We start from the raw sequence: 26,591 nt of genomic DNA, 5'->3' as shown, positions 1-26,591 counted from the left end.
GTTTTACCAGTTTTACTTTTCTAAGAAGACATTCATCCTGGTCACTGCTGAGTGAGCTCTTTCACTCTGAGAAATCATTCATTCTTCCGGGTCTGTGTATTTTCCTCTAACATATTTATTCCCTTCATTTTTCTCTTCAGTTCCTGCCACTCCTGTTAGATGATGGCTACATTGTTTGGACTGAGTCTCAGTGTGTCTTAAATGTTCTCTTACATTTTCCAAGCTGTTTGTGGGAGTGTTTGTTCTGCATTCTTGGCTACCCTTTCAACTTCATTTTTCACAGCCATTGTTGTATTAATACTTCTGCATTTCATTAATTTTTAAAATTTAATAATCATACTGTTAATTTACTAAAGCCTCTCTTTTCCTCTGATTTCCTCTTTTATTTGATTGATCTCTTCTTATTTCTTGGTTGCAAAACCCTCTCAGTTCTCTGAAGGTACTAAATAACTCTTAAATCCCAAGGTTCTCTTCTTTTCCTTGAATTATCCTTGAAATTTCCTTCAGAGTCATTTGTTTATTTTGGGCATCATTACATTGCTACTGTTAATTGATTTTGATCCTTGGTTGTTAATTCATATTTATTAATGAAGGGACTAGACTGATTGATTAGTAGAGGTTATGGTTGTGTATTTCCTATGCAGTTAAGCAGACCAGTTTTCTCCCAGAAACTCACCTGTGAATAGGAGTCTGGGCCTGTTGAGTGGTAGACTGTGTCAGTGTCAGCTATCACACTTCACTTTAAGACACATAAATATGGAACCAATGCTAAAATAATGAGAATCCTGAAGAATCATAATTTATTTCCTTTTCAGGCAAACGTAACTTCCTGTCTATACCCATTTAGAAGGTCCCAGTGAAGGGCAATTCAGCTCTCCTTGTTCAGGACTGCTCACACTGGGCCAACCACTGTCTCCCCCAAGGCAGGTGGTCACTCTGTCACCAAGAGGGCACTTGTTGGATTTATCTTGGACTCACATTGAGCTGCTGCCCACTGTTCCAAGTTAGAGGGAAGAAAGGTCTCCTGGCCTATTTGTTCAGAAAAATCTTCTTGAGTCACTTTGGCAATTGTCTTTGGAATTGGGGGATACTTTCCTGCTCTTTTTTATTCACATTCCTGGAATGTGCTTTTTCTGGATCAGCACATTTTATTCTTGTAACTTTTTTCAGGCTCAGGTTTTTCTCTACCCGTATCAAATCATTCTTGCTTGCTTTTTATCTTCCAGGAACATCCAATAGTCTATGTTCTGCTAATAGAAATCTTTAGTGGTTCCTAGACCTACTCTTTAAAAAAGACATCTTTGTTGACGCTTTGAATGATCTGCAGTGGGGGAAGAAAGTGGTATTTGCATTTTGCTATCTTGATCCAAATTTCTTAATGTTTGTTCCTTTCAAAAAAAATGTTTTTTCCTTATAAAAGTAATACATAATTGTTACTGGAACCTTAGAAAATATGGACAAGCAAGGTGAAAAGTGACTTTTTCTATGGAGACCAATAAAGTTTATCATTTAACTAAGTATCCAATAACTTTACTTTCCTTGGAATTTTAACCATAAAGGAATAGAATATTTAACCCTCATTTTAGTAGAGCTACTATACGCTAAATCACGAATACTAAATCAACCTCTGGGTGCATAATACAAGGTCTATAGTTCTATTCATCATGAGCAGAACTGCAGTGTCCAAATGTATTTTTTTCTAATACTCAGATAATGTGACTCATTAATGCACCTAATTAGCAAAATAGTCAATCTAATTTATTTCTAATGTCACAATTTATAAACAGCTAGTTAAAGGTGGGACTGGCTTATAATTGTATAAATATAGTCATAGGCCATTTTAAAAACATGATGATTTCTATTCATTTGACTGCATGTAATACAAAATCTAAGAAATTATGAGTTAAACAAATGTGGATTTGTTTTTCTCTCTTTAAGAAGAAGCTGAAGGTAGGTATTCCTTTGCTTTGGCATGGCTCCAGCTCCCTTCTGCCTTCCCATTGTGTCTTCCACGTGCAGTCTTCATCCTTTTGCTTACAAGTTGGCTGGGCCATTCCTGGGACCATATCCATATTCCTGGCAGTTCCTGGAACTTACACCAACTGACTCTGTCCCTCTGACTTTAGTTTCCTGGAAATAGTACTTGGTAAAGTTCCAGTTACTCCTCATTGCCCAGTAATATTATGTGATCATTTGTAGCTGCAGAAAAGCCTGAGAAATAGGTGTTTTTTAGTTGGACAGAGAAGTTCCTGAAAGAAAATCAGGATCCTTTTAAGATAGACAGGCAGCTGGGTTTGGGGTAAGCAATTGATAATGTCTTTCATAGAGACCACTGTCTATCATGCTTGGCCTGCACTCGGCTCTCAGTACTGGCTGAAAAAATGGGTGAAAGCAGAGCACAGGGGTCACCTCTATGGGCATCCCCACACACCTCTGTGAATGTACACAGAGTATGCATCACACGTGATTGAATGCACACTTATCCTTGGAAGAATGCGCCTGAGTAAAAATGCACTCTCATTTTTCTCAATAGCCAGATGATTATTGTTGTATCCCAACTCCTCTTTTGGATGAGACCCTGGATGAAGAAGGGATATCAGCAATTCCCTGCAGAAATGGTCAACTGGTAAGATCAAGCAAGTGGGATAGAGAGTGAGATTAGACAAAGTCATTATTTCAAGGCAGTCAGGAAAACTTGGAAAAAAAATGCTCATTTACCTTGTAACAAGAAAGAAAAAAGAGACTCTTCAACTCAGCAGTGAATAATTAAATAGTCAAACCCACAAATAATTATGCGGCTTACCCATATAGACCAGAACAAAAACAGCCACAGCTGCAGCTCACCAAGAGTCCCAGTGTCAGAGAGGTGGCCCGCTGAACTTTTGGTCTCTGCTCAATGCATAATGGGAAATCTTCTCCCCACCATGCATCTTTAAATATTAATTTAATTATTATGAGACTTATTTTGACATTGTAGTTATTTTCAAAATGTAAATATCTCATGGGGACAACAATGCAGCTTCTTAAATGTGTAACAATGAATGGGGTAAAGTGCACCATCTGGCACAGGGGGAGACACATTTCATTAGAGCCCACCGTGGCCATTTTAGTTCAAAGCTTAAGAGTGCTAATTTGGCTTCCCAACTGCCACTGAAGATTTCTCAGGAGACTTTATTTTGTGCAGTGAATCCCATGCCATGACTTGTACAGTTGGCATGAGGCATGGGTCCTCTTGAGGCAGTGCACCCTGAGCAGGGGACACAGAGGTAGGTGGGTTTCTGTGGCTCCACTGGGACTCACGGCAGTGGATTTACAGAGCCTTCTTGTTATGTTTCAGTATCCTTTGCCTTAGCTGTGCTTTTTTCTCCTTCCTACCAGAGGACGAGGTTATTCTTGCTGTTCTAAGAATAACCCCTGTACCGTCCTTGATCTGATAAAGATAAGGACAACAATAATGTTTAGTTGCTGTAACATTTATTTTCATCTTGCATGTATTTTATGGGGGATGCTCTATCTGAATCTTGCAATTGTCCTAGCAGAGGCGTTGTCTCTTCTCAAGTTCTGCCCAAGGCTTTTGGATGTGGCCAGTTCGTGCTCCGGCTGCTCTGCTATTGCCTGAGGGTAGGCCAAGGTCTGGAGGTGGCCTGTGGTCAGCTGGGGCTGTGAGCAGTCCTGTTTTGCAGATTTGGGCTCTAATTTTTTCTCTATTTTCATTATGTTTTTCATAAGAATGTTCACTCCATCTAGTTAGAGGTCTTTACATTTTCTGTTCTCGGCAGCAGGTGTCCTCAGATTTTGTTCCCTCAGTGCCTTTAGGTGTCATTCGTCGCTGACACTCCCACCCTAGCCATGGACTCTCATGATTCATCTGGGCTTCTTTTATTTCTTTTCTCTTTTATTACTGTCCCTTTTCATCAATTCTTTGAAGATTCATCTGGGCTTCTTTTATTTCTTTTCTCTTTTATTACTGTCCCTTTTCATCAATTCTTTGAAGGTTTATCACCCTTTAAAGGTTCATCAACGGGCAAGTGTGGTGCTAAACCCATGCCGGAATCTCTCACTGAGATGGAAAAGCACATTAAAGTCTCACTGCAGCCTCTCCTGTGAGCTCCTCACCAGATTACAGAATGAGAAGCAAGCACTGTTCTTTGCCCGAGAGGATGACTAGGGTAGCTGAACAGAATAACAGAGAATAGTAAAGATGCTAATTTAGCATAATCACATATATTACATCTCCTTAGCAGATTGCACCTTTTATCCTTTGAGCAAATCTGGGAAGAAATATCTCTGGTAAATAAGGTTTCATATCCAAAGGCTTAAATCCTAAATTGGTAAGTATCAAAATGCTAGGCCCAGTTTGATTTTTTAACTTGGTAATCATACTATTAATTCATAAGGACTCCTTTTTTTATCTGATTTCCCCTTTATTGTTCTAAGTAGTCCTGGTTTATGGTTGCTGTAGCCTCTCTAATATCTCTGAAATTATTACTTTATTATAAGCATTTTTCTCTTCCACCAGTTCTCTGTTTTACCAATATGTTTATCACTATACTTTTCTATGATGTTGATTATCTCCAATGGCCGATGATCCATGGTGACTTATTTGTGTTTATTAATGGACTAGGTTGGCTACTTCATGACTTCGGATTCATTGTTGCAATATATTTCTCTGCTGTTACATAGATACTTTCCCAAAGGAGAATAAGGGGGCTGACTTTGAGTTCTGTATAAGTCAGCAAGATTTGTGAATAGTGTGTGAGTGGAAGTTACTTGAACAGCACATGAGAGTGAGTACACACACATGCATGCATGCACACACACACAACACACAGGCACATACATTCAACCCCAAAGGGAGAGTGATGAATGACTTCATTCTCTCCCTCCAGACAGAGCTGATGTTTTCCTTTGTCCCTCCAGACAGAGCTGATGTTTTCCTTTGTTCTACCATCCATGTCTTTCATGGAGGTCCAGAGTGACTGATATTGGGGTGCCAACCTTGGACATCTTCTGGGCAGGTAGTTCACTGGGTTCAGTGTGCTTTTCTTGGGGCCATACGTACCTACTGCCTGTTGTTCAGTGTATCATCATGGGAGCTGGTGGGAGGCCTGGCTGGCCCCTCCATTGAGGAAATGCTTTACAATAAAGTATCCTGGCCATTGCCCCCGGGACCCCCTCCTGCCCTTTGTATTTTTCACTCAGCTGGGTTCATTGTCTGTTTGCTTTTTGTGGATTTGTCCTTTCCTTGTCAGTAATGTTGCCTTATACTGTTCTTAGGTTGAAAATTTCTCTACAGTTATAAGATAAATTATTTACTTTTTATTTTCCAGGAATTTCTAACAATTTCTCATCTGTTATTAGAACAGTTTGTTGGCTTCCAGTGCCATTTGGACTGTTCTTGTAGACACTTTCCCTCATTTTGAGTGGTTGCGAGCGGTGTGCGCTCAGTCCTCCATCCTGACTTAAGTTTTCTTATGTTGACTCTTTAGGATTGTTTCAAAATAGATGCGTGTTTTTCTTATTCAAATAGTACATATGCTTTTGGGGAAAGTCGGAAAACACGGAAAAGCAAAATGAAATAAACAGTTCCTATAGTCTCATGTAATAGTTTATGATTTCATTAATATCTAATATGTCTAATTTTGCAAAAGTGCATTTTCAATCATGGAATAAAAACATATGCAACTTATTTGGGGAATGCCATTGTATTGCAAATGCTGCCAAAAATCTTAGAACATGTGCACAAGGCCTACGATGCAGCCCATTATAATCAGAATACTCTCCAAGTACACTTGCTGCATAATGAAAATCAGAGCTTTCCCAGTACTTGGTGAATGGGAATGAAATACTTGTTTCAGTCTTGGGTGTCTGTAAGGTAATCAGTCTAATTAATTTCCAACTTCATAATTGAAAAACACTGACTATTCTTGCTATTAATTTGTAGATCATTGCAAATGCAGTTGGTCCGATTTTAAAGTAGGATAGTTTTGTCACTAATCTATATAACTTAGACAATTAGAGTTTATTTTCCCTACAAAATAAGAAGTCTGAGGCTGTTACAGCTAATATCCCTAGTGTGATCCACCAACTTCTTCATCTTTCCATTTGGCTCTACTTAGCATACAGGCTACTATTAATGTTCATAGTCTGTCTGGGTTTCACAGGCACCCTGTCCATATTCTGGAAGAAGTATCAACCAGCTGATTCCATCCATATTTCTTTAATAAGAAAATAGTGGCCTTCCTGGATGTTCTACCAAGTAGGCTTCAACTTGTATCTTTTCATTGGATAGCACATGAGTTAGATACATAGCATCTTGGAGCACAGTCATGATATTCACTAGTTAAAGAAGAAAATTGGATTTTGGCCCACAATTAAGCAGTGTCTGCTTTTGAGACCCATTTCTATTATAATGCATGACATTTATAAGTATCAGTTAATTCTGGAAAAATTGGTGAATGCTGTTACCATTGCACAGGTAGTCGTTAAATCTGGGTGTCTCCACATGGCTGCACATTATACAGATTCTAGTGTAGTGTGTAATTAAATAAGCAATCACTTTGGGAAAGATGTGCTTGGATAAAAATGACTGATTTACTTCATTAGCCAGGTGATTCCTGTGACCACCTTACTTCTCAGTTGGATGGCACCGAGGAGGAAAAAGAGCTGCCGGGAGTTATCAAAGCAAGTGTTTCCTTGGTAAGTTACAGTAGCACTGGGGGGCAGGGATGAAAGGAGGAGCCATTTCTTTAACACAGTTGTGCAAAACATCAAAGCAGTGTAATGTAATTCAGATGGCTGGACCACCGCAGCTGTCAACACACCTGTCCATCTTTAATCGATTTGTAGGAAAACATCCAGCAGTAAATGAACCCAAGTTTAATGGTTAAGTCCATAAATAACTGCAGGGTCCAAAAACACAGAAACATGTCCAGAAAACCAAGGATTTGTAGGCATTTCTTTTTGACAGATTTACTCCTTTACCTATTTTTCTTTTCTTTTAAAACATTCTCATAGGAGTGTTAGTTTCACTGAGTCACAGGTCCACCTGCTGGGGCAGCAAAAGGCATCCACAATTTTCTATTGTTTCCCCAGTGTGGGTGAACATCAGGCACCCTACTTCTGACCACACTGTCAACGCTGAGTGCCCTGTGTCCCTGTCCCTTCCCTGCCGCCCTGCTTTTCCCAGAGCCACTTCTGCTCCCCACTTCCTCAGGAGGGCCACAGCAGCAACCTGAACAGCATGATCATGCTTCTGTCATTTACAGCCAGGGACGGCTGTCTAGTTGTGGTTCAGCCCAGAGCTGCTTCTCACATCTGCTGCTGCTTGCACTTTCTCTCTCCCATGCTATCTTTTCTCTCCCTGTGTAGCTTAGTCTGTTTTTCTTTCCATTTTTACATCCTCATATTCACTTTCCTAACTTCTTCCCAGACCAAGAAAAGCAAAATGGTGAATCCCCGCATGTCCTCTCCCTCCTGCCGCAGCGGCCCTGGGGCTTAGCTGGAAGGTAGGCATCGCTGGGACCCAGGTGTGGACACTCATACCTTCAGTCACTTCCCCTCATAACTTGGAGGAGAAAGTAGTTGTCTTTCAAATTTTTCTCCATTTGCTTTCTTCCTTGATGCTGCTTGGATGGGGAGGGAGGTGAATTTTGGAAAAGAATTTGCATTATTCCTGGACTACCTCTGACCACAAATTGTGGGAATGCTGGGATTCTTTTTTTCCTATTTTTTAAGGATGTTCTGTTGACTCTACTAGGTTTTCAGAGAGAGAAGCTCAGTCATATTTGGTATTTCCAAACTTTGGTTTCCTTGACTTAACCACCCAGATCCTCTACTTTTGAAAGCAAAATCAACTTTCTCTGTCAAGAACATCCCTGAGTTATCCCATGCTAAAATTTTGTTGTCTTCTTTAGTCTTTTAAAATGGGCAAAGATTTGAATAGATGCTTCACCAGAGAAGATAAATGGATAATAAATAATCTCATGAAAGGTATCATTACTGATTATGGAAATGCAAATAAACCTACAATGAGAAATCTCTACATAACCCTGTAAAATGACTAAAATTAAAGAGACTGACCATACCTACTGGTGCTAAGGATTTCAGCAGCTGAAACTCTCAATGCACTGCTGGTGGGAATGTAAAATAAAATGGTCCATCCATTTTGACACATAATTGGGCAGCTGCTTAAATTGTTAAGCCTTTACCTACCTTAGACTCAGCCATTCCACGCATAAATAATATATATTCATCCAAAGATTTATCCACAAATGTTTGTAGGGTAGTAGCCCCAAACTGGAAACCACCCAATTTTATCTATTAGTAAATGCATGAACAGACTGTAGTATAGCCACACAGTGGAATATTGCTCAGCAACAAAAAGCAGTGGCCTGCAGCACAGATGGATTTCAAAATGATTTTGCCATGTGAAAGAAGCCAGACAAAAAGGATTCAGTTTATATAAAATTACAAGAAATGTAAAGGAACCTTTAGGGAAGGAAAGAAGATCAGTGATTGCCTGGGGACCTGGGGATTGTCGAGGGGTGGGGTAGGAGGGATGATGAAAGGGCATGAGGACATTTTTGGAGGTGGTGGTTTTGTTCATTATCTTAACTGAGGTGATGGTTTCACAGATGTATATATTTTTCAAAACTCATCAAATTGTGTACTTTATACTCTTTAAATATTGTCAGTTGTCAGTGCTGTTGTCAGTTATACCTCTTTTAAAAAGAGTCCATGTAATATCATTTCATTAATATCCAACATGTTTATTTTTCCATAAGCTACTTACAAAAAAGGAAGAGTCTATTCATGTAGTGCTTGACCCTTGACTCTAAATCACAAACACCACTAAATTTGGGCATTAAGAAAAAGGCTTACAGTCCAATCTATAATCATCAACCTACTCTACAAATCACTCCTTGTATACATCAAAGAAGATATTTTCCTTATGTGCAGTTCTCATAAATGAATTAGTCATTTGAGGTATTAGTTTGTTCAAACAGCTAACTAGCCAATCTAGTTTATTTCCAATGTCTTAAGTGAAAATCAAGTAGCTATATTTTATATTAATTCACAATTCACTGTAAATACAATCATACCATCTGTTCAAAATTATGAGTTGCATCTGTGTTTGCTTCATAGAAAAGAAAATTTAGAGAAACTTGACTTAAACAAGCAGGAGTTTGTTTTAATCACAAAAACAAGTCACTAAAATGTAGACCAAGATTCTTTCAACTTTAGTATGAACTTCTCTTTCCTTTACCACTGCCACTATAGCATGCAGATTTAATCTCTATAAGATGGCGAGCAAACTGGATACCATGTTGACATTCCTATTAGAAATGTGTGCCACTGACCATTATTAACAGAAAACCAGAGCTTTCCTGGAAAAACCTGTGCAGTAGGATTTCCCTTATGGGTTCACTGACTGACTGTTACACATTTATATGACATTATTTGTTTATTTTCTTATTTTAGTTGCCTGAGTCTCATTCCTTTATGAATAAACTTTTGTGTTTGTTTACCCTCTCTGCAACTTTTTTGAATTTTGAATGTATTTTGTATTTGTTGCTGGAGTTCCAAACTTTCACGAGGACCTGCCCTTTATTTCATGCATCTTGGTCACTGCTCAGTGAGATGGTCGCTTTCCATCTGAAAGCTGTTTCTTTCTTCAGTTACGGACATTGTCTTCCATTAGGTCTTAAATTATTTCTCCTCCCCATTTTCTGTATCCCCACACCATCTAGAACCCATATGGCTTTGCTTGAGATGAATTTCAGTATCTCCTAAATTTTCTCTCATGTTTGTCTGTTTGCTCTGATTTCTTCATCTTTATGTTCCAGATTAGTAACTTTTTGTTCATGATTGTACTGTGTTTTTAGCTTGTCTCACTCTTTTTGTAAACTTCAGCAAACATATATTTTCCAAGAGCAACATTTTTCTCTCTGATTTACCCACTATTGTAGCTGTAGGTTCTTGATTCATAGCAGCAGTAGCCCCTTAAATCACTCTGAAAATAAGAATTAAGTTATTTTTAAGGAATCAAACTATTTTTGTGGTTTTTATTGAGGTATAATTTGCAAGCAACAAATGCATACATTTTAGGTGTATAATTCAATTACTTTTAACAAATGTTTTCATCCATGTAACCATACTCAGTCAAAATAGAAACCTTTCCAACACCCTGGAAGTTTCTCTCTGGCCCTATCTAGTTGATTTGTCCTTCCACTCCTCCACAGGCAAGCCCCACTGTGATTCCTAATACCTTAGGTTGGTTTCACCTGTCATATAAATGGAATTATAAATATTTAATGAACTCTTGTGTCTGACTTCTTTCAGTCAAAATCATCTTTAGGTTCATCCATTTGTTGGATATATAAGAAGCTTGATCCTTTTATTATTAATAAGAATCCATTGCATAAATATACCATTGGCTTATCTATTCAACTGATGATAGACATTTTGGGTTCTTTCAAGTTTTGAGCTATGATATATATAATGCCATGAACATTCATGGGGTATAATGGAGGTGTATTCTCATTTCTCTTGGATAAAGATGCAACATAAATCAGATTATTGGCAAATAAGCCACCCACAGCCCCATCACATTTGCTCTTAAACTCAGCAAGGGACGTTTTAATAGGTAAATAAAAAATAACTAAATTCTATATTTAAAAAAAGCATCTATAGAAACAACAACAAAAACTAATTTTTGTATGTGTGTATCCAAAGTGGACGATGTCTACTTAATCTTGGTTCTCATGGGTGACCTCATACAGAAAAATTAAACTACCCTATAAATATTTTTTCAGTATCTCTCAGTATCAGCTAAAATATAAATAGTTTCTTCCAATTATTTTCCAAATATAAACATCTTGAGTGGAGAACATGTTAGCTTTAGGGATGTGTGCCCGTAAGTTACACAGTGAAGTCTGCCCAGGTGTGAGTACCAGCTGGTCAGGGAATTGCACATTTCCCATTGGGTAACAGCTAGTGTCCTCTGGTTTTAGGTGTTGCCTCCATTGCTAGGGAGTTTCTGACCAAGACTGTGGATCCTGGGTGTTTCTTTCCTGTCTAGCTCCACAGTCCCTCCCCACACCCCTGTCTATTGCAATCTTGTCACAGCACAGTGGTGAGATGATCCACCATAGGCTCCAGCCAAAGAAACGTGGGATGGGCAGTGTTCCACAAGGCAGAAGATGCCAGCACACTTCTGGGCAGCACTGCAGCCCTCTGGGCCCTAGTGTTCTCTGCAGAGCCGTAGTGCAGGACTTTATTGACTTTTGATTTATTAGTGTAGGAAATCGCTGTGTATTTCCTCTGCAATCGAGTAGATCAGTTTTCCCCAAAAGCCACAGTTGTTTGTGTGTTCTTGTAAGTGAGTGGGTATACTTAACTTTAAGGTATGTAGAGGGGGCAAGTAGGTTAGGAAACACTCTCCCCAAAAGCAAAGCCAATGGAGGGCATGAAGAAATCTAATTTATTACTTCCAGGCAAAGCTCATTTCAGTTTTCAGTCTCCATCTGTCTTTCGTTTTGTCCTCCTGACTTCTGGCCCTTTTACCCCTAAATCCACCTTAGGAACCCAGCCACCCCCACGGCAGCTAGTTCATTTGATTTAGACTGCATTTGGGTTTGTTTACCTAGTGTTATAATTAGGGGCTGTCCACATATTTAAGGCTGGGGGTGGTCTACTTGGTTCCTACTTTGTAAACATTTCTTAACTCTTTGCCCATGACCCTTCCTATGCTTTGTACATTCTACATTATCTGTTTTTCACTTCCCTCTTTAGAATTTTCTTTTATGCTGCTTTTAGGTAGGGGTTTTTATTTTATCAAACCAATTTGTTCTACTTTCCATCTAGAAATTTCTGTCACTTGATCTACAATGAAATTCTTTGCTGGTTTCCAATACTGTTAAAAATCTGTTCCTTAAAAAAACATATATGTTTTCTGCCATTTTTAGTGATTTGGGAAGTGAGGGAAGGTAGATGATTGCCAGTTCACTGTCTTGATTTAAATTTGCAATGCTATTTCTTATGTTTTCTGCTTCTTCTAAAAAAGAGTCCTTTATTTTCTAAAGTAATGCATACCGCCTACAGAAAATTCAAAAAGTATGGTAAAGCAAGATGAATAGCAGTTTTTTAAAATACAAAATGTTGTATGTTTTCATAAGTATCAAATATATTCAGTTTTGCAATAAGGGTCTTTTAGTAAAGAAAAGAATGTTCATGTCTTAAATTTCAGTAAAGCTGTTTTGCGTAGGGTGGTTAAAAATTACACTAGACAAGCTGAGTTTCTGTTTGGGTGCATGTAATAGAAAGGTAGGAGCTGTTTTGCTTCACATGGAGATGCTTGAGAAAGGTAGCCAGGTCTGACAGGGCAGCCACATGGTGTGCCTTAGCTCAAACCCCAACCAGGCTCGATCTTCCATCTCTGCCTTCCGTCACTGTGGTCATCCTTATTCAAACAAGATGCCTGGAAACTTGGCTGTCATCTCATATATCAGCTGATCCTATTCTTTTTGGTCCTTAAAGCCTTAGCTTTTCTGGAAGAACTCTTGTTAAAATTACACTTACACCTCATTGACCACACTTGTCACATGATAACTCTGAGCTACAAAGAAGCCTGGACATCAACTTCTTTGGTTTAACACCTCACACCCTGGAACAAAACCAAAATACATCAAGGAAAATGGTGTTTGGGGCAGACAATAGCAGGGTCCCTATCTGTCAGAGGGCCTGGCATTTCATCGGCTCACAGTAACCATCCCTGGAGGGCCGGATGCAATTGTCTGTGCCCAGGCAGTCTCAACTTTGTATATCACTACCCATATCCAAATATGTACACATAGTGGAAGATATGAACACATCAGAAAGTATTTGCCTGAATAAGAATGGTATTTTTTATTTCTCCGTTTAGCCAGATGATGCTTCTCTCAACAGTACCACCCTGTCAGATGGGTCCCAGGATGAAGGAAGTTGTGCAGTCCCCAGGAGTGGGTCTTTGGTAAGTCATCACATGACAAGACAATCGCATGTCAGGGCAGAATTGCAAGAACAAGGCAAGAAGCAGCAGTTTCTTCACAACAGAGAAGAACTTAAGCTAAGATCGCAAGGAAACCATAGCTGCTACCACCTTGGAGCAATTAGGAGGAGACCCAAACCTGAGGAATGAATAGATGTCATTTAAAAGAGGACTCCCTAAAGTAATAAGACAGCTGTCAGAAACCGAAAGGTGTTCTTTGCATGTATCAAGCCTGGAGGCATTTGTTAACTTGAGTCATCTTGGCCGAATTCACACAGATGACCTGGCCTAACTCTACCATCTTAACCCAGAGGTTCTTTTACTGCAGAATGAATGAAAAACCCCTCATCCTGATATTGAAGGCTCTGCACTGTTGCCTGCATTTCCAGTCTTAGAGCTCAGGACTCACACACACAAACTTTCTACTTCAGACAAATTCACTCATCTTGGCCTTGAGTAACAGAACTTGTACATTTCTTTGTCAGAAATTCATCATGCTCCCTTTCCCCACTAGGAATCCTCACTTGGTGTCTGTGGCAGGGCCTCTGGCAGGGGTGATAGAATGGACCAGAAGGAGGAGACCTTGTTACATGAGGGGGTGGCTGTCTAATGGCAAGTTGATGGAAGGCAGCAGAGGGCACAGCAGACCGGCAGGTGGAGAGACACATTCAGTAGTTTCTCATCTGTTGTCCAGTTTGAGGCATAGGATAGTTGACATTCACATGTGTAACACTCCCTGAATAGTCTTATTATTGAGGGAGATAATGCTATTAGACCCATGTGAATGAACTTTTCTGTTGTGTTTTAAATTTCTGGTTATGAGATTGTTTTGTTGCACAGTGATCATATAAGAAGCATAAAGTAATGTGAGTGAATCTTGTCAATGAGTAACTTTCTAATAGCCCTAAAGGTTATGGGACAGATAGGGTAAGGGTTACCTATGATGTCCGACCTACTGGCTATAAATTAAACTTTACTTTACCATTTAAGACTGTGATTGGAATACAAATAAGGAAGAATGTCTCTATTTTAGAGATAATCTCCAGTCTACCCCACTTATTGATGAAAACAGGGTAAGTCACTAATAAACTCTGGTACCTGGGAGGAAGGGAGAGAAGTCATCTACCCTAGACCTTACACAGTTGTATTGTACCCCTGTGACTGGGCGCTTCTGTTCTAAGGTCTTGCCTGGGATCCTTTATATTCTGTCTCACATGGTTGTGCCCTTGTGCCGAAGATTCATCCCTAAATGTTAGCCTTAACTCCGTCTTCCCTCTCCCATCTACATGCCCATCTCTGAGACTGATGGATTTTACCTTGTCAATAGTTTTAGAATATTTCTACTCCCTTCTTTTCCTACAACTCCCTTAGTACATAAACTCATCATCTTCCTATTTTACTGAAGTAGCCCCTAAGTGATCTCCCTAACTTTAGCTTATACCCCTCAAACTCATTCTTCCCATAGCTGCAAGTCATTGATCTAAAATGCAAGCTTAATGCCTTCAGTGGTTCCCCCTCACAGTCTAATTAGCATGAAAGCTCCTGATGCCATGGGACCCCTCTCTAGCTGACTTTACCACTCCAGGCATCTTGTACAAGCCAACAACTTTGCAGAAGTAAACATCTGTTGCTAGAGCACATGGCCAGGGCACGATAGTGCCAGCTTGATGGGCAAGGTGATCTTCTTGGCAGGGGGCTGCATGGCTTTAGCCACTGCCATTAAGAGCCACAGCAGGAGTTCATGCCTCAAGGGCTTCACAGAGCTGTTGAGATCAGCAAGGAGCCACCTTGCCCAGGCCCAGCTCTCTCAGACGGTACTCACCCTAGGTATTTGCCATAGTTGCTTCCTCATATGTTTTTATTGATAAGCTCCCAGCTATCAATAACATAAGCTACTGAGTGCTTATCAGTGAGAACAGATGAGATAATGACATCCTGACCCATCTGACTTCATTATTATATCAAAACAACTGTTTTCTTTCTTTGTCATGAACAAGTGGATTTGATATCATATCAAATCAATACACAACAAAGTGTGTCATCTCCTTTAAAATAGAATAAGAAAAAGAGAAGAGAACACAGGGGCCAAACTTCAAGACTCCCTTATGCAAGTTGTAGCACACGACATAAAGGGTCCTTCATGAAACAGGTATTTGGTTATTGCCAAATAAATATGAGAATAAAAGAGAACAAGACCAGGCTCTAGGAGAAAAAAAAAGGACAGCCTTTATACGTGAATAGTACCTAAAAGATTATTGACGTAATAGTAGGTTTTACCCTCACACATATTCACAGATAACTCCCACATTAATATTTGTATTGGTAGAAATAATAGGATTTGTGTGTAAATTTTGTACTACTACCCATCCAGACTGAGTAGTCACTTGCTTCAGGAGTCTCTAAAAAGATAGCTACTCAAGTTTTGCTAACATTGCATGGAGTGCAGTACTTGGGCAGGATCTCAGTGAAGAAAGTAACTAATTAAGAGAGGAAACTGAACTAGAAAACATACTTAATTTTTGGGTAGTTATCATTCTGTATTTTGTAATGAAGGAATTAATATGTTACTATAGTAATAGTAGCTAACCCTCATATTGTGATCACTGAGTACCAGATATTTGTAGATGTCATTTGTATGTCATTTAAAATAATAACTCTGAAATATGTTCTCTTATCATCTTCATTTTATAGATTAGGGGACTAAGCAATAGAGAATTCTAGTAACTTGCTCCAAGTGGCACAGCCTGGATTAGAATTCAAGCAATCTGGCTCCACAGTTCTTTTGCTAGACAGACCGCTATGCCGTCACTTAAGAGTTTAGGACTATATGTATGACCCACTGCATCAAGAATAAATAATAGTCAAACTGTGTGTCTTCAAGTACTGTAATGTCTACATCTTAGGAAAGGTAGGAGCAACAAATACTGAAGAGCTAAGAAGGCATGGTTACTTTGACCTTGACACCATTCTCTTTTGAGGAGCCTGTGTGAGCTGCATAGGCCTGAGCTGCAGAAACCGGACATCAGATGCAGGTCCTGTATGAAATCAAGCATTGCTCTGTGTGAAAAGAACTCTTGTATACCCTAGAACTAAATCCAATTGGAACATGAAGGAGACTGTATTTATATGGTAAAATGTTTTCTGTTCCTCTTCCCTTGCTTCACAGTCTACTGTTGAGACTATTCCAGATATATCAGTTCATCCCAATGGATCACCAGACCCTGTACAGTCAGTGCAGAATGCAGTGAGTGGTAAGTTTTACCACCCCCCATTGAACTGGAGCTGTGTCATCTCGCTTTTCTTCTGGCACTCAATGCAGGTAGCAGGGGCCTTTCCCCGGGCACAGTGTAAGTGCGTTTTCCTCCCTCTCCTCCCCCCACCTCCAAACACCTCATTCTGTGGCACTAGACAAAATTTATTGAGCCACATTGGAAGTAGAATCCTTTCCTCCTTCACTACCACCACATCATTTAGCAACTACTCACTTGGGTAGTGTCTTTTGATTTGGAGCCTCTTTCACACATAATCTGGATCTGGTTAACCATTGCAAGCAGGCCAGAAAGTAGGCCACTTCCAAGAATTTCTAATTTTGCTCAAGTGTATAGCACTACAGCAGCTTGTGACATGCAAGGTTGTAGGGTCTGCTTTTAACTGGGCCTCTTTCACTTGAGGGGCGGGCATGCTACCTGAGCTCAGTACAGAATCGCAAGTCCTCCATATGGGAAATAAGCTCCTTGAAGCCATACTTTTGTGATTCTTGGAAGTTTTCCCTAAATTTGCACACCCTTCTCTACACAACAGAGCCCCAGACTTTCAGCATTAGCTCCAAAATGCAAATAAGTTGGGCTGGTGAAAATGTTTTAAACTTGATTGTGGTGATACTTACACAACTTGGTGAGTATGCTAAAAGCCATTGACTTGTATACTTTAAATGAATGGATTATAAACACATGGATTATATCTTGATAAAGTAGTTATCAAAAGAAAAAACTCAAAGAGAAAGGGTTTGCCAGAAATTATGCCACATCATTCTATTTGCTGCTTTACTTTTATTCAGTTGAAATCATACTACTAAAAGATAAAAGACTACATGGGGTGTCTGGTGGTTTGGAGCATCGACCTGTATAATTGCTGTTCTCCCAAGAATTTGCCTGTAGGTTCCTTACGAAGTTAGAGTATTATTTAATATTTAATCTTCTTCTGCTCTGAACACAAGCCTCTGTGTGATGGGTAAATCCTAACTCTCCCTTTGCAGTTTCCTAAGTTCTCACTGGATCCATTTATTGTGTTTTTGATTAGTGTTCCTGGCCACAATTTTAAAGTCTGTTAATCTACATACGTCTCCATGTAACTTTTAAGTAAGGTTAAGTAGGTCTTCTATCATCTCTAGTTTTTGTCCCTTCTGTTCTATTTGGTTGTCCTTTAGTCACTGTGTATGGAGGAGGGTAAAAGTTGAGTTCTCTCTTTATAATAAAATAATTCTTCTCATTGCCTATGAACAATTTTGCCAGGCAATGAAACAAGATGGCAAGCCAAAATTTTAGTCAGAAATCAGAGTTTAGGATTACTCAGAAGATTTCTGGATTCACTTGCTTTTGGTCAAGGAATCTATTGTCTTAATTTCAGATTTCTTGGAGGAAATCATTTACCTGGGACATTACTTGTCTCCCATGCAGCTCTTTCTCAGTAAACATCATACAGAGTGAGGTAACCAATATCAGATCACAAGAATTTGGATTAATTCACCTGGCCAAACTTAGCAGTTAGGTCCAAACTTAATCTGAACAAATCTTAAGAGGCAAACATTCTATAGTTTAGGGTAAGAAAACCAAGAGGAGTGAATAGAGGCAGGAATTCCCATGGGAATACCACCCTTCCTCCCTTGGCCTTAAGCTCTGCTTCCCCAGTAGCAGCAACATTGGGTCTAGGTGGACTTAATTTTAGTATCATAAGAAAATACAGAAATACCTTATTTGTGGACTTTCCTCTTGTAATCTTCAGTGCTGTTCATGAGACAGAGAAATCCAAAATTAAAAGCATCAGATTAAATAGAAAGTTTGTTAAGTAATGATTACAGAAGTTCATTCATATGGAAGTCTGATGACACCACATTAGTGTTTAATGAAAATCCTCTGCCTGAGTCTGATGCATTTCCTTGGATGTAAACATTCTAATGGCTTTCTAACATGTAAATATTTTGTGCTTATTGCACAGTAAATGGTATTGATTGATTTAACGGCATATTAGACAGTCTGCATCCTTTGTTTTCTTAGGTGATGATTATCTGGAAAAAAACATTCCCCCAGAAACTGAAGAGCTGTCCTTTGAAGTATCTTATTCAGAAATGGTTACAGAGGCTCCAAAAAGAAATAAATTTAAGAAGTCAGATTTTAAGAAAGAAGACTATGCTTTAACTGTAAGTAAAACCTTTCATAATTATTCCAGTAACTTTCTGTTACTTCTCCATGGGCCAAACTAGGATTAAAAAAAAATTCTGTGTGTGGGGAGAGGTTAAGCATCTGCATTTCATAACACCGGGGCACAATTTTTTGTGTGTGCAGTGCACAGCCTGCGTGGCCATACCTGGCAGCCCTGGGTTGATGAAGAGTTGTGAGGGTGTATGCTTGAATCCCATTGTACAGAAGAAAAAGGATTTTCTGGCTTGTGTGCTTTCCTTACTTTGCTTGTAGGTTAATGCAGATTCTAACTATGTAATTACTTGTACCTCTAGAAGCCACATGCCAGCAGGGGGTACTGCAGAAAATCACAGTCCTTATAACAAGAAGTGAGCAATTAGAAGAGAGACACAAAAATTCATCAAAAATAAACTCATGAATTTATAATATTATTGTGGAATGGGCAAGTAGAGTTACATACTTCATTACCCTGAAAACCTCAGTATGTTTTTGTTTGTGTGTGTGTGTGTGTGTGTGTGTGTGTGTGTGTGTGTGTGTATACACATATCAGGAATAATATATCCTGAAAGCCTGCCACAGGAACAAGGCTGCACTGATCTATTTGCTACTCAGTTGATGCATTTGTGAGCAGGACTCATAATGTGTAGCCCTGAATATTCTGTGCTGAACAGGGCCGAAGGCATGATGAGCAGGGCTCAGGGACTCTCAGAGCTGAAGGAATGAGGCATAGAGAAGCAGACAGCCTTTGCCCAAGGTGGTGCATCATTCCCACCCCCTGAGGGAGGGGAGGGAGGAAGGGCAGGAGCTGTAAGACTCCCTGAGTGCCTTCCTTCTACTGGCCTGATGCTGCACTGGGTGTCTCCGCAGTCAACCCCTGATGGCTACTCCCATCTTACAGCCAAGGAAACTGAGGCCCAAAGAAGGTAGTAACAAATCCAAAGCCCCACAGCCAGTAAGAGGCAGACAGTGGGTTTAAACCTACGTGTGTCAAATTCAAAAACCCCTCCTTGTCCCTAAGCGGTCTCTGTGTTGGAGAGTACCTTGGAATTCCCGGGCAAAAGAGGGAATCCAGTAAGACTCTGGTTCCATGGGGGTCCCTCTTAATCTTCTGAGAGAGGATGCTGGTCCAAATGCCCCTCACTCAAGCTGTCTCCTCCTGAAATTTGGTCAGCCTCCCATAGATGCAGGTCAGCCTTGCATTTGCATAGGATTTAGCAAGTGGTAACTAACTCAATACATGATTACAATCCTTGTTTATATTGTTGTTATGTGGGGCCATGGTCTCAGAAAGAAGGTAATATACCCAGCTTTTTATAGCACAAGATGCACCCCAAAACCCATTTTAACATTTTGTTGTTAAATCCTTGAAGTCCCAGGAACACTTGTTGAATGAGTGAATGAATGGGTGGATGGTTTTCAAAGCCCAAGGAACTCTACCTAGGGAACTGTGGTGGAGAACGTGTACTTAAAGCTTTGTAATTTAAACAACTTTGGGCTTTTCTTTAACTTAAGCATTTTTTTTTCAATAGCAGATTTTCTGAGAGCCAAGCATATCTGTGGATAATATATAAGAACGATCTCTTTCGCAAGAGGTCTTACTTCTTACAGGCTTCACTGTATTTTTGGATTGTTGAAGGGTTTTTTGTTATTACTTTAGTGTATTTTGTTTCCTAGTGTGAAACTGAAGAACATAATAATATCATTGTCTTCAAAATGATACTTGGATTTTTTTGGTACTTTTTATGCATTTTTCTTTTTTTAGGAATATTTGGAATCATCTCAATTTGACTTTTAAGGTAGAATAACTGCTATCTCTGCAAGCATGTGCAATCAGTTTTAGTTGGGACAATACTTAGTCTTTTAAAGTATGCAGAAGAGAACAGATAATGCCTGTTTTAAGGATTTATAGTCCCCACAAAAAAGATATTTCGGGAGCCCTCCTGGGAGTACCAAGCTGGTGTGTCTTATATGCATGTGTCACCTGTGCCATGTTAGGTACATTCCATGTGGTACCTGGATCTGTGGTTGATAATACAGGGTGTTCCTTAGAAGAAAGCAGTTCGCACATTTGTGATGGCAATGTTATCATATACTGCAGACCCTTGGTTTGCTTCTAATTTAGCATAGTAGAGAACTGCACATGTTCTAAAAGTCACATTCATTTCTATTAACACAGCATGCACATCAGAGATTTTTCACAAATAGCACATTTTGTGGTACAGATTTAGAATGTCCAGGTAGCATTTGAATGAAAAGGTAATAATTTTCCTTTGCCATAAGTAAAAAATATCCCCAATATGTATTTTAGAGATTCATTGTTCAGAAAACCAGATTTGGCCTAACTGAAGCAGAAGATCTATCTGCTGAAGACATGAAGAAAATCCGCCATCTCTCTCTGATTGAATTGACGGCCTTTTTTGATGCCTTTGGAATTCAACTGAAAAGAAACAAAACAGAGAAAGTAAAAGGGCGAGGTAATTGAGAAGTCTAACGCTTTTCTGATTTTAACGCTTTGACACGCTGGGATAAGAGTGCTTTTCTGATTCTTTTTTTCTTTCTCTCTAAACTATTTCATGATGAAGACAATGGGATTTTTGGAGTTCCTCTGGCAGCCCTCCTGGACAGTGACCGAAAGAAGGACCCTGGAGCCAAAGTCCCCCTGGTGTTACAGAAGGTGCGCAGAATATAAGCGGAATATACAGAGCTTCCTGCTTGCAGTTTGGTATTTGTAAAGTCACTAGTGAATTTTCTTTTGTATCTAAAGACACTAAAGCCCTCTTAGGGCTGGGCCCTGGTGACTTCCAGCTTTCTTGCCTGCATCTCCCCAACACCCCACAGTGCTGGGGCTTCGTACCTGTCAGACTGTCCCACCCTGATGCCTCAGGGAATGGGCGCAGATGCTGTTCCATGGCTTCCTGCAGTTACATTTTTTCCAATATTTCAAAAATGTTATTTGTGGGTACTGTGTGTGTGTGTGTGTGTGTGTGTGTGTGTGTGTGTTCATGATTCTAACTAGGATAAAAGATGACCATTAATTATTAGCTATACATTTACTGATCATATAAGTTTTTGTTGAGGTGTATCACAGGTTGGGTGCTTTTAAACATGTAATTATTTAAATAAGTTGTTCCAAACAAAGCTAAATAAAATCTAAAAATGACCTTTTCTAGAGGTTTTTCAGGTAGACTGGGAAGATAGGATACATTTGGACAAAGAACTTTGGTGGAAGAGAGTTTTGAAAAATGATATTATCTGAGCTATCATATGCTAATATCTCTGTGCCCGTCACTGCTGCATAGCTGATTTGGTTTTAAGTCATGTTTTTTATAGCGACAATTTACATGGGTTTTTACCTAAATATGCATTTATTCAACAGTGACATCCAGTGGCACATTTAAAATTTCAAGTCTTATCAACACAAATCTTGTTGAATTTTAAAATGAGTTATTAAGTGCTGTATAAAAATACTGACTCAGGAAGGATAATCGCCTTACTTGATTCACAGTCACAATTCTCTTTCCTATATATGGTCTTTGTATATTTTGCTATCAGTGCCTCAAATTGAGCTGCTCCTTAAATCAGGTGTTTGATTGGCTGCTGACTAGAGCAGGGAGGGTGGCAAGAGGGAGCCAGAGGGTGTGAGCGACATGCCAGCGTGCCCAGGTGCGGTCTGTGGGGCATCTCCCCTGTACAGGGGCAAGGACATCCACATCCCATCCCATCAAGTCAGCACCGAGCAGCCCAAGGAGGCTGGAATTGCCACCTTCTACTGCTGAGGCATGTGAGGCTTAGCAGTGAGGTAACCTCACCCAACAATACACAGCCGGCAAGATGTAAATGCGAAATTCAGCAGTACAGTGTACACCCAAGGCCAAAGTCCTTGGAGATTTTCTTGCCTTCCTTGAATTAGGACCACGATTAATGCCCTTTGTCCTCCATGTCAAGGGCAGAGTTTGAAGAAAATGCATACGATTTAGAAGATTCAACGTGGAATTTATATGATTATGTCAATGCCAAACTTAGTGCAAAGCTTAGCGTTTTTGTGCACAGAAAAGTGCTAGTTAACTAAATCTGGATTAACAACTCAAGAAAGAAATGTTAGCTATTCTTACTGCTGATGTTAAGTGCTCCTCATTTAAGACAGCTGGGGTATTATTTACACTTCCACTCCTCTGGGAGAGTCTTTTCTTAGGGACACATTTCTTCCTCCTAAATACCTGTATCTCTTCATACCTATAAGAACTCCCTTAGTTCCAAGCACATCACTTCTTAAAGGGAAAATAGTAGAGACCCTGGATCCTCCCTTTGCTCTGTGCCCTTGGGCAGCTCATTTATCCTTTCCATGCCTCAGACCCCAGCAGTAGAATGGAGATGCTTATGGTGGGGATTATACAATAAGGTTAGCACAATAAATGTTAGTTTTTACTATTGTTATTATTTTAATGCCACCATCATCACCACAAAAGCTCACAAGAGCTATAAAACCTTACAATATCTACCTCCTTGATTAGATTTCTAGGATTCCCATAGTTTCTTAGCCAGGGTGGTTGCAACTACTGATGGTAAATTTAGAATCTTTCCTTATTCATCAATCTGCCAAAAGAGGTGTAGCGATCAGATAAATGGTTGAGTAGCAGCATACTTTAGTGGTTGAGGGCACATACCTGAGAGAGTCAGTACCATCACATCTGACGTTGACCGTGGGAGAGTGATGTAACAGCTGTAAGTCTCCATTTCTTCATCTGCAAACTGGAGACTAATGTTGACCTCATAGTGTGGTTGTGAACATTTAAAAAGCATTCAAGCAAGACATGTATATATGCTTGGTAATTTTTCAACTGTTGTTATCATCATTACTATTATAGATGTTTGGACTCACATGGAGGTATTTATTTTATTTTTATTGACTTTAATATATCAACTTTTTGTATTGAAGTATCTTTGATAGACAATCATATGTTGGTTTCAGATCCATAACATAGTGGTTCAACATTTACTCATATTTTATCAAGTCCTTGCCCCCACCAGTGCAGTCACTGTCTATCAACGTAGTACAATGTTACAGAATCATTCATTGTTTCCTCCATGCTGTACTGCCATCCCATTGACCAACCTATATTGTGATTGAGAATTACTGTGCCCCTCAATTCCCTTCCCCCTCCCCTCTATCCTCTCCATCCTCTCCCCTTTGGTAACCACTAGGCCCCTCTCAGTGTCTATGAGTCTACTGTTATTTTGTTTCTTCTGTTTTGCTTTGTTTTTATACAAGGCATAAAACCTTGTATATTTATTTCTATAATGTATCCTTGCTTTCTAGTTTTTTGAGAAAGTTGAGGAATCGGGTCTGGAGTCTGAAGGAATTTTCCGACTTTCAGGATGTACTGCCAAGGTCAAGGTACCAAATGCTTTCTCTCTTCCAGTTAGAACCCTTAAGCTGGCCAGACGCTGCCACTCAAGCTGCAGGTATTGAGTCCTGTGTTGTTTTCGATACTATTACTTGGCCCTTACTAGTACTACAGTACTTATTCCCTGATCCAGAGTTGTTTATCCTGTTAAATTAAAACAACAATAATAAAACCACCCACAACCAAAGAACACATCAATCCACCATCAAAAACTGCTGCTCATTTTTAGTTTGGAGAAGTTGGAATGTCCCATCATTATTATTTGGGTCGAACCCTTTAGTTTGCTGTGTTCTCTCAGTCATGGGATTCATTAAACCAATATTATATGAACCCTTATGTTCACTATCAGTTGCTCTAACCTTGGAAATACTCTTTGGCTCTCCTTTTAATGAATGTCCTTATAAGAATGTAGGAGTGGCCACTAGAATAGTCACTCAGCACTTCTAAAACCCAACTCCATGTAAGGTCATGTTGGTTTCTACATATAAAATCACCCATGCAATGTGAATCCTTTTACTCTGCTTTCTTACTTCAGTAAAAGGAAGAGTCATTAGAAAAGAAGAGCTTTTCTCATAAATTCCCAGTCAGATATGGTGGGCATATGGTGCGCATACATGATGAAGCGTTCCTCCCTGCTCCCAGCGGACATGGAAACCTGTGTGCAGTTCCAAATGATGAGCCCTTAAGAAAAAAAAAGTCTCAGGGTGAGGGGAAAATGAAGTTGGTTGCATTTAGAACTATTAAAAGGAAACATGGAGAGGTGGAAAGCATGTCTATATTAATTCATCTCAGTAAATGTTTTGGGAAATTATAATTGTAACAGAAGTCCCAGAGTTTTTATATAGAAATATGATGAGATGTTTTCTAAGTAGAAATGGAGAATAAATAGGCTGACTCTATTGGAAGTTCTGGAAAGCAGATGCTGGGACCCAGTCAGGAGCAGAAGAGGAGTACTGGGGTTAGAGCTCTTGAAGGATGAAGAGGGGGAAGCAGGAGTCAGGCTGAGCCTGAGAAAGAGGTCTGAGAGTTGGGCCTGGGGAGCAGCCTGCAGAGCCTCCGCCCCAGCACAGCACCCAGCTAGGGCTGGGACTTGAGGAAGAAGGGGCTAACAGCTGGGGAGTCAGCTGCCTGGGTTTTGTGCAGTTACTGTTTGAAGAGAGGTCTGAGAGGGGCCCCACCATCCTCCAATGGCAGAAGGGGTCGGGGCTTTGGGGCTATGACTTCCCTGGGAACAGAAATGCTCAAGTGCTGGTACAAGTCCCTGAAAGGCAGGAGAATTCCTAATGGCTCCTTCAGGTTTATGTTTCCTAAATTGAGTCTGCTTTTTGTCTCAGGTTCTCAAAGATATGGTTGTATACTACTCTAATGTGAGGATGAAAGCTAGCACTAATTTTGGTTAAATCTGTAGTCAGAGAACCAAAATGAAGGGTCAGGAAGACACATTTCCTGAACAGAATTAGACTCCATCCCTTTAAGCCTTCTTCCATAACTGAGAAACTGAATTTGCACATTTTATTCCTGGCTTCAGTGTGTGTCTATGTGTAAAGCATAATGAAGATGATTTAAAATTTTCTTTTTCAAAACAATAGAAAGAAAACAAACATTACATAACATTCTATGTGTGCATAAAGTTTAATATCATGGCAGAAGTTATTTTTCATTAGCTAGTATTGGCTTGAAAATGCTTATTGAAGGCTAATAATTCCTTATAGGCACATGCCTTCATGAACCACATTTAGGTAAAGTCCCTTTTCTTCCCTAATGTACTTCATTTATTTTCAGCCTGTTTATTCTATCTCTTGCTAGTCTGAAAAAATGCAATCCAGATGTTTTCATGGTTTGACCTCCAGGAAAACCACTGTGAAAGAAATCTGGGCCAGTGAGCAGAAACGGGAATATTTCTGTTAGAAAGACATTGTAACTTGATATATTAAAGGGATCTCTATTTCTCTCCTTTGTTCAAACTTTAAGCTACTTTATTTATTTATTTACTTGTAATTTCATCTGTTAGGCTATTTTTTCTAGGAATGTGCTTGGAGAAAGACAGTTAAAAAAAACCATTGTAATTATCTTCAAATTGTGCCAAGTGGATGACACTAACACTAATGTATCATTATGAACAATCCAGCCCAGGTTTGTGCTTTCAAGGCCTGGTAAGACTAATGCAACACAGCCCTGAGGGGAGGCAGCTAGTTTTAGCCACACAGGGCTTACAACATTCCTGTACTTGAGGCTGCAGATCATTTGGAACCAATTTAATACTTTGGTGTTTCCAATGATTTTCTTTTCCAAAAATGACAGAAATTTGAGCCAAACGCTGGGGAATATATTTTATGGAAGAAGGCAGACTGTTTGACATGCAAGGTTTTCTCTTTTGACTAGTTTCAATTATTCTGAGGCTGCTGTAAATGTTTTGTGATTATGTTACCTGGTCTGCTGGTTTCCTTTTCTGAACGGGTGTTTGAAGTGAAAGGCAGGTCATTTGCATTTTATAAAACTATCTCAGAAATGAAAGTTTGTAGATGTGCTCAGAGCAGATTTAAGGACATGGCTTCTACTCTTGCCTAGTGTTCTCTTTAACACTGGACAGAAAACATGACTTCTTTAATCTGTAAATGCTTCCTGTCTGTGGCAAGGTAAATTCAACACTTGGTTTATATGGTTCACGTTTAGGGCCACCACAGAAGTATCAGCTCTGCCCTTACCTTCTAGTCTGCTCTGGTCAGAACCAAAAGCAGA

The 26,591-nt window shown here is 39.6% G+C and overlaps 1 protein-coding gene across 6 annotated transcripts in view; it reads left to right on the top strand.

Moving 5' to 3' along the window:
* Nucleotides 1–26,591, top strand: part of ARHGAP28 (Rho GTPase activating protein 28) — a 183,584-nt gene that overhangs the window by 125,125 nt on the left and 31,868 nt on the right. For 4 of the 6 annotated variants that reach the window (XM_036880675.2, XM_036880674.2, XM_036880677.2 and 1 more), the window contains 8 exons: nt 2,534–2,626; nt 6,607–6,699; nt 12,926–13,012; nt 16,197–16,281; nt 18,304–18,446; nt 20,756–20,921; nt 21,030–21,121; nt 23,765–23,842. In XM_036880675.2, coding sequence (XP_036736570.2) covers nt 2,534–2,626; nt 6,607–6,699; nt 12,926–13,012; nt 16,197–16,281; nt 18,304–18,446; nt 20,756–20,921; nt 21,030–21,121; nt 23,765–23,842 — 837 coding nt within the window. The remainder of the gene's footprint in view (nt 1–2,533; nt 2,627–6,606; nt 6,700–12,925; nt 13,013–16,196; nt 16,282–18,303; nt 18,447–20,755; nt 20,922–21,029; nt 21,122–23,764; nt 23,843–26,591) is intronic. The other 2 variants (XM_036880676.2, XM_057504055.1) reach the window with 2 other exon arrangements.

This window comes from Manis pentadactyla, chromosome 6, assembly GCF_030020395.1.
Source record: "Manis pentadactyla isolate mManPen7 chromosome 6, mManPen7.hap1, whole genome shotgun sequence".
Lineage (NCBI taxonomy): Eukaryota > Metazoa > Chordata > Mammalia > Pholidota > Manidae > Manis > Manis pentadactyla.
The sequence above is the reverse complement of the archived record's forward strand: the minus strand, read 5'-3'. Positions and strand labels throughout refer to the sequence as shown.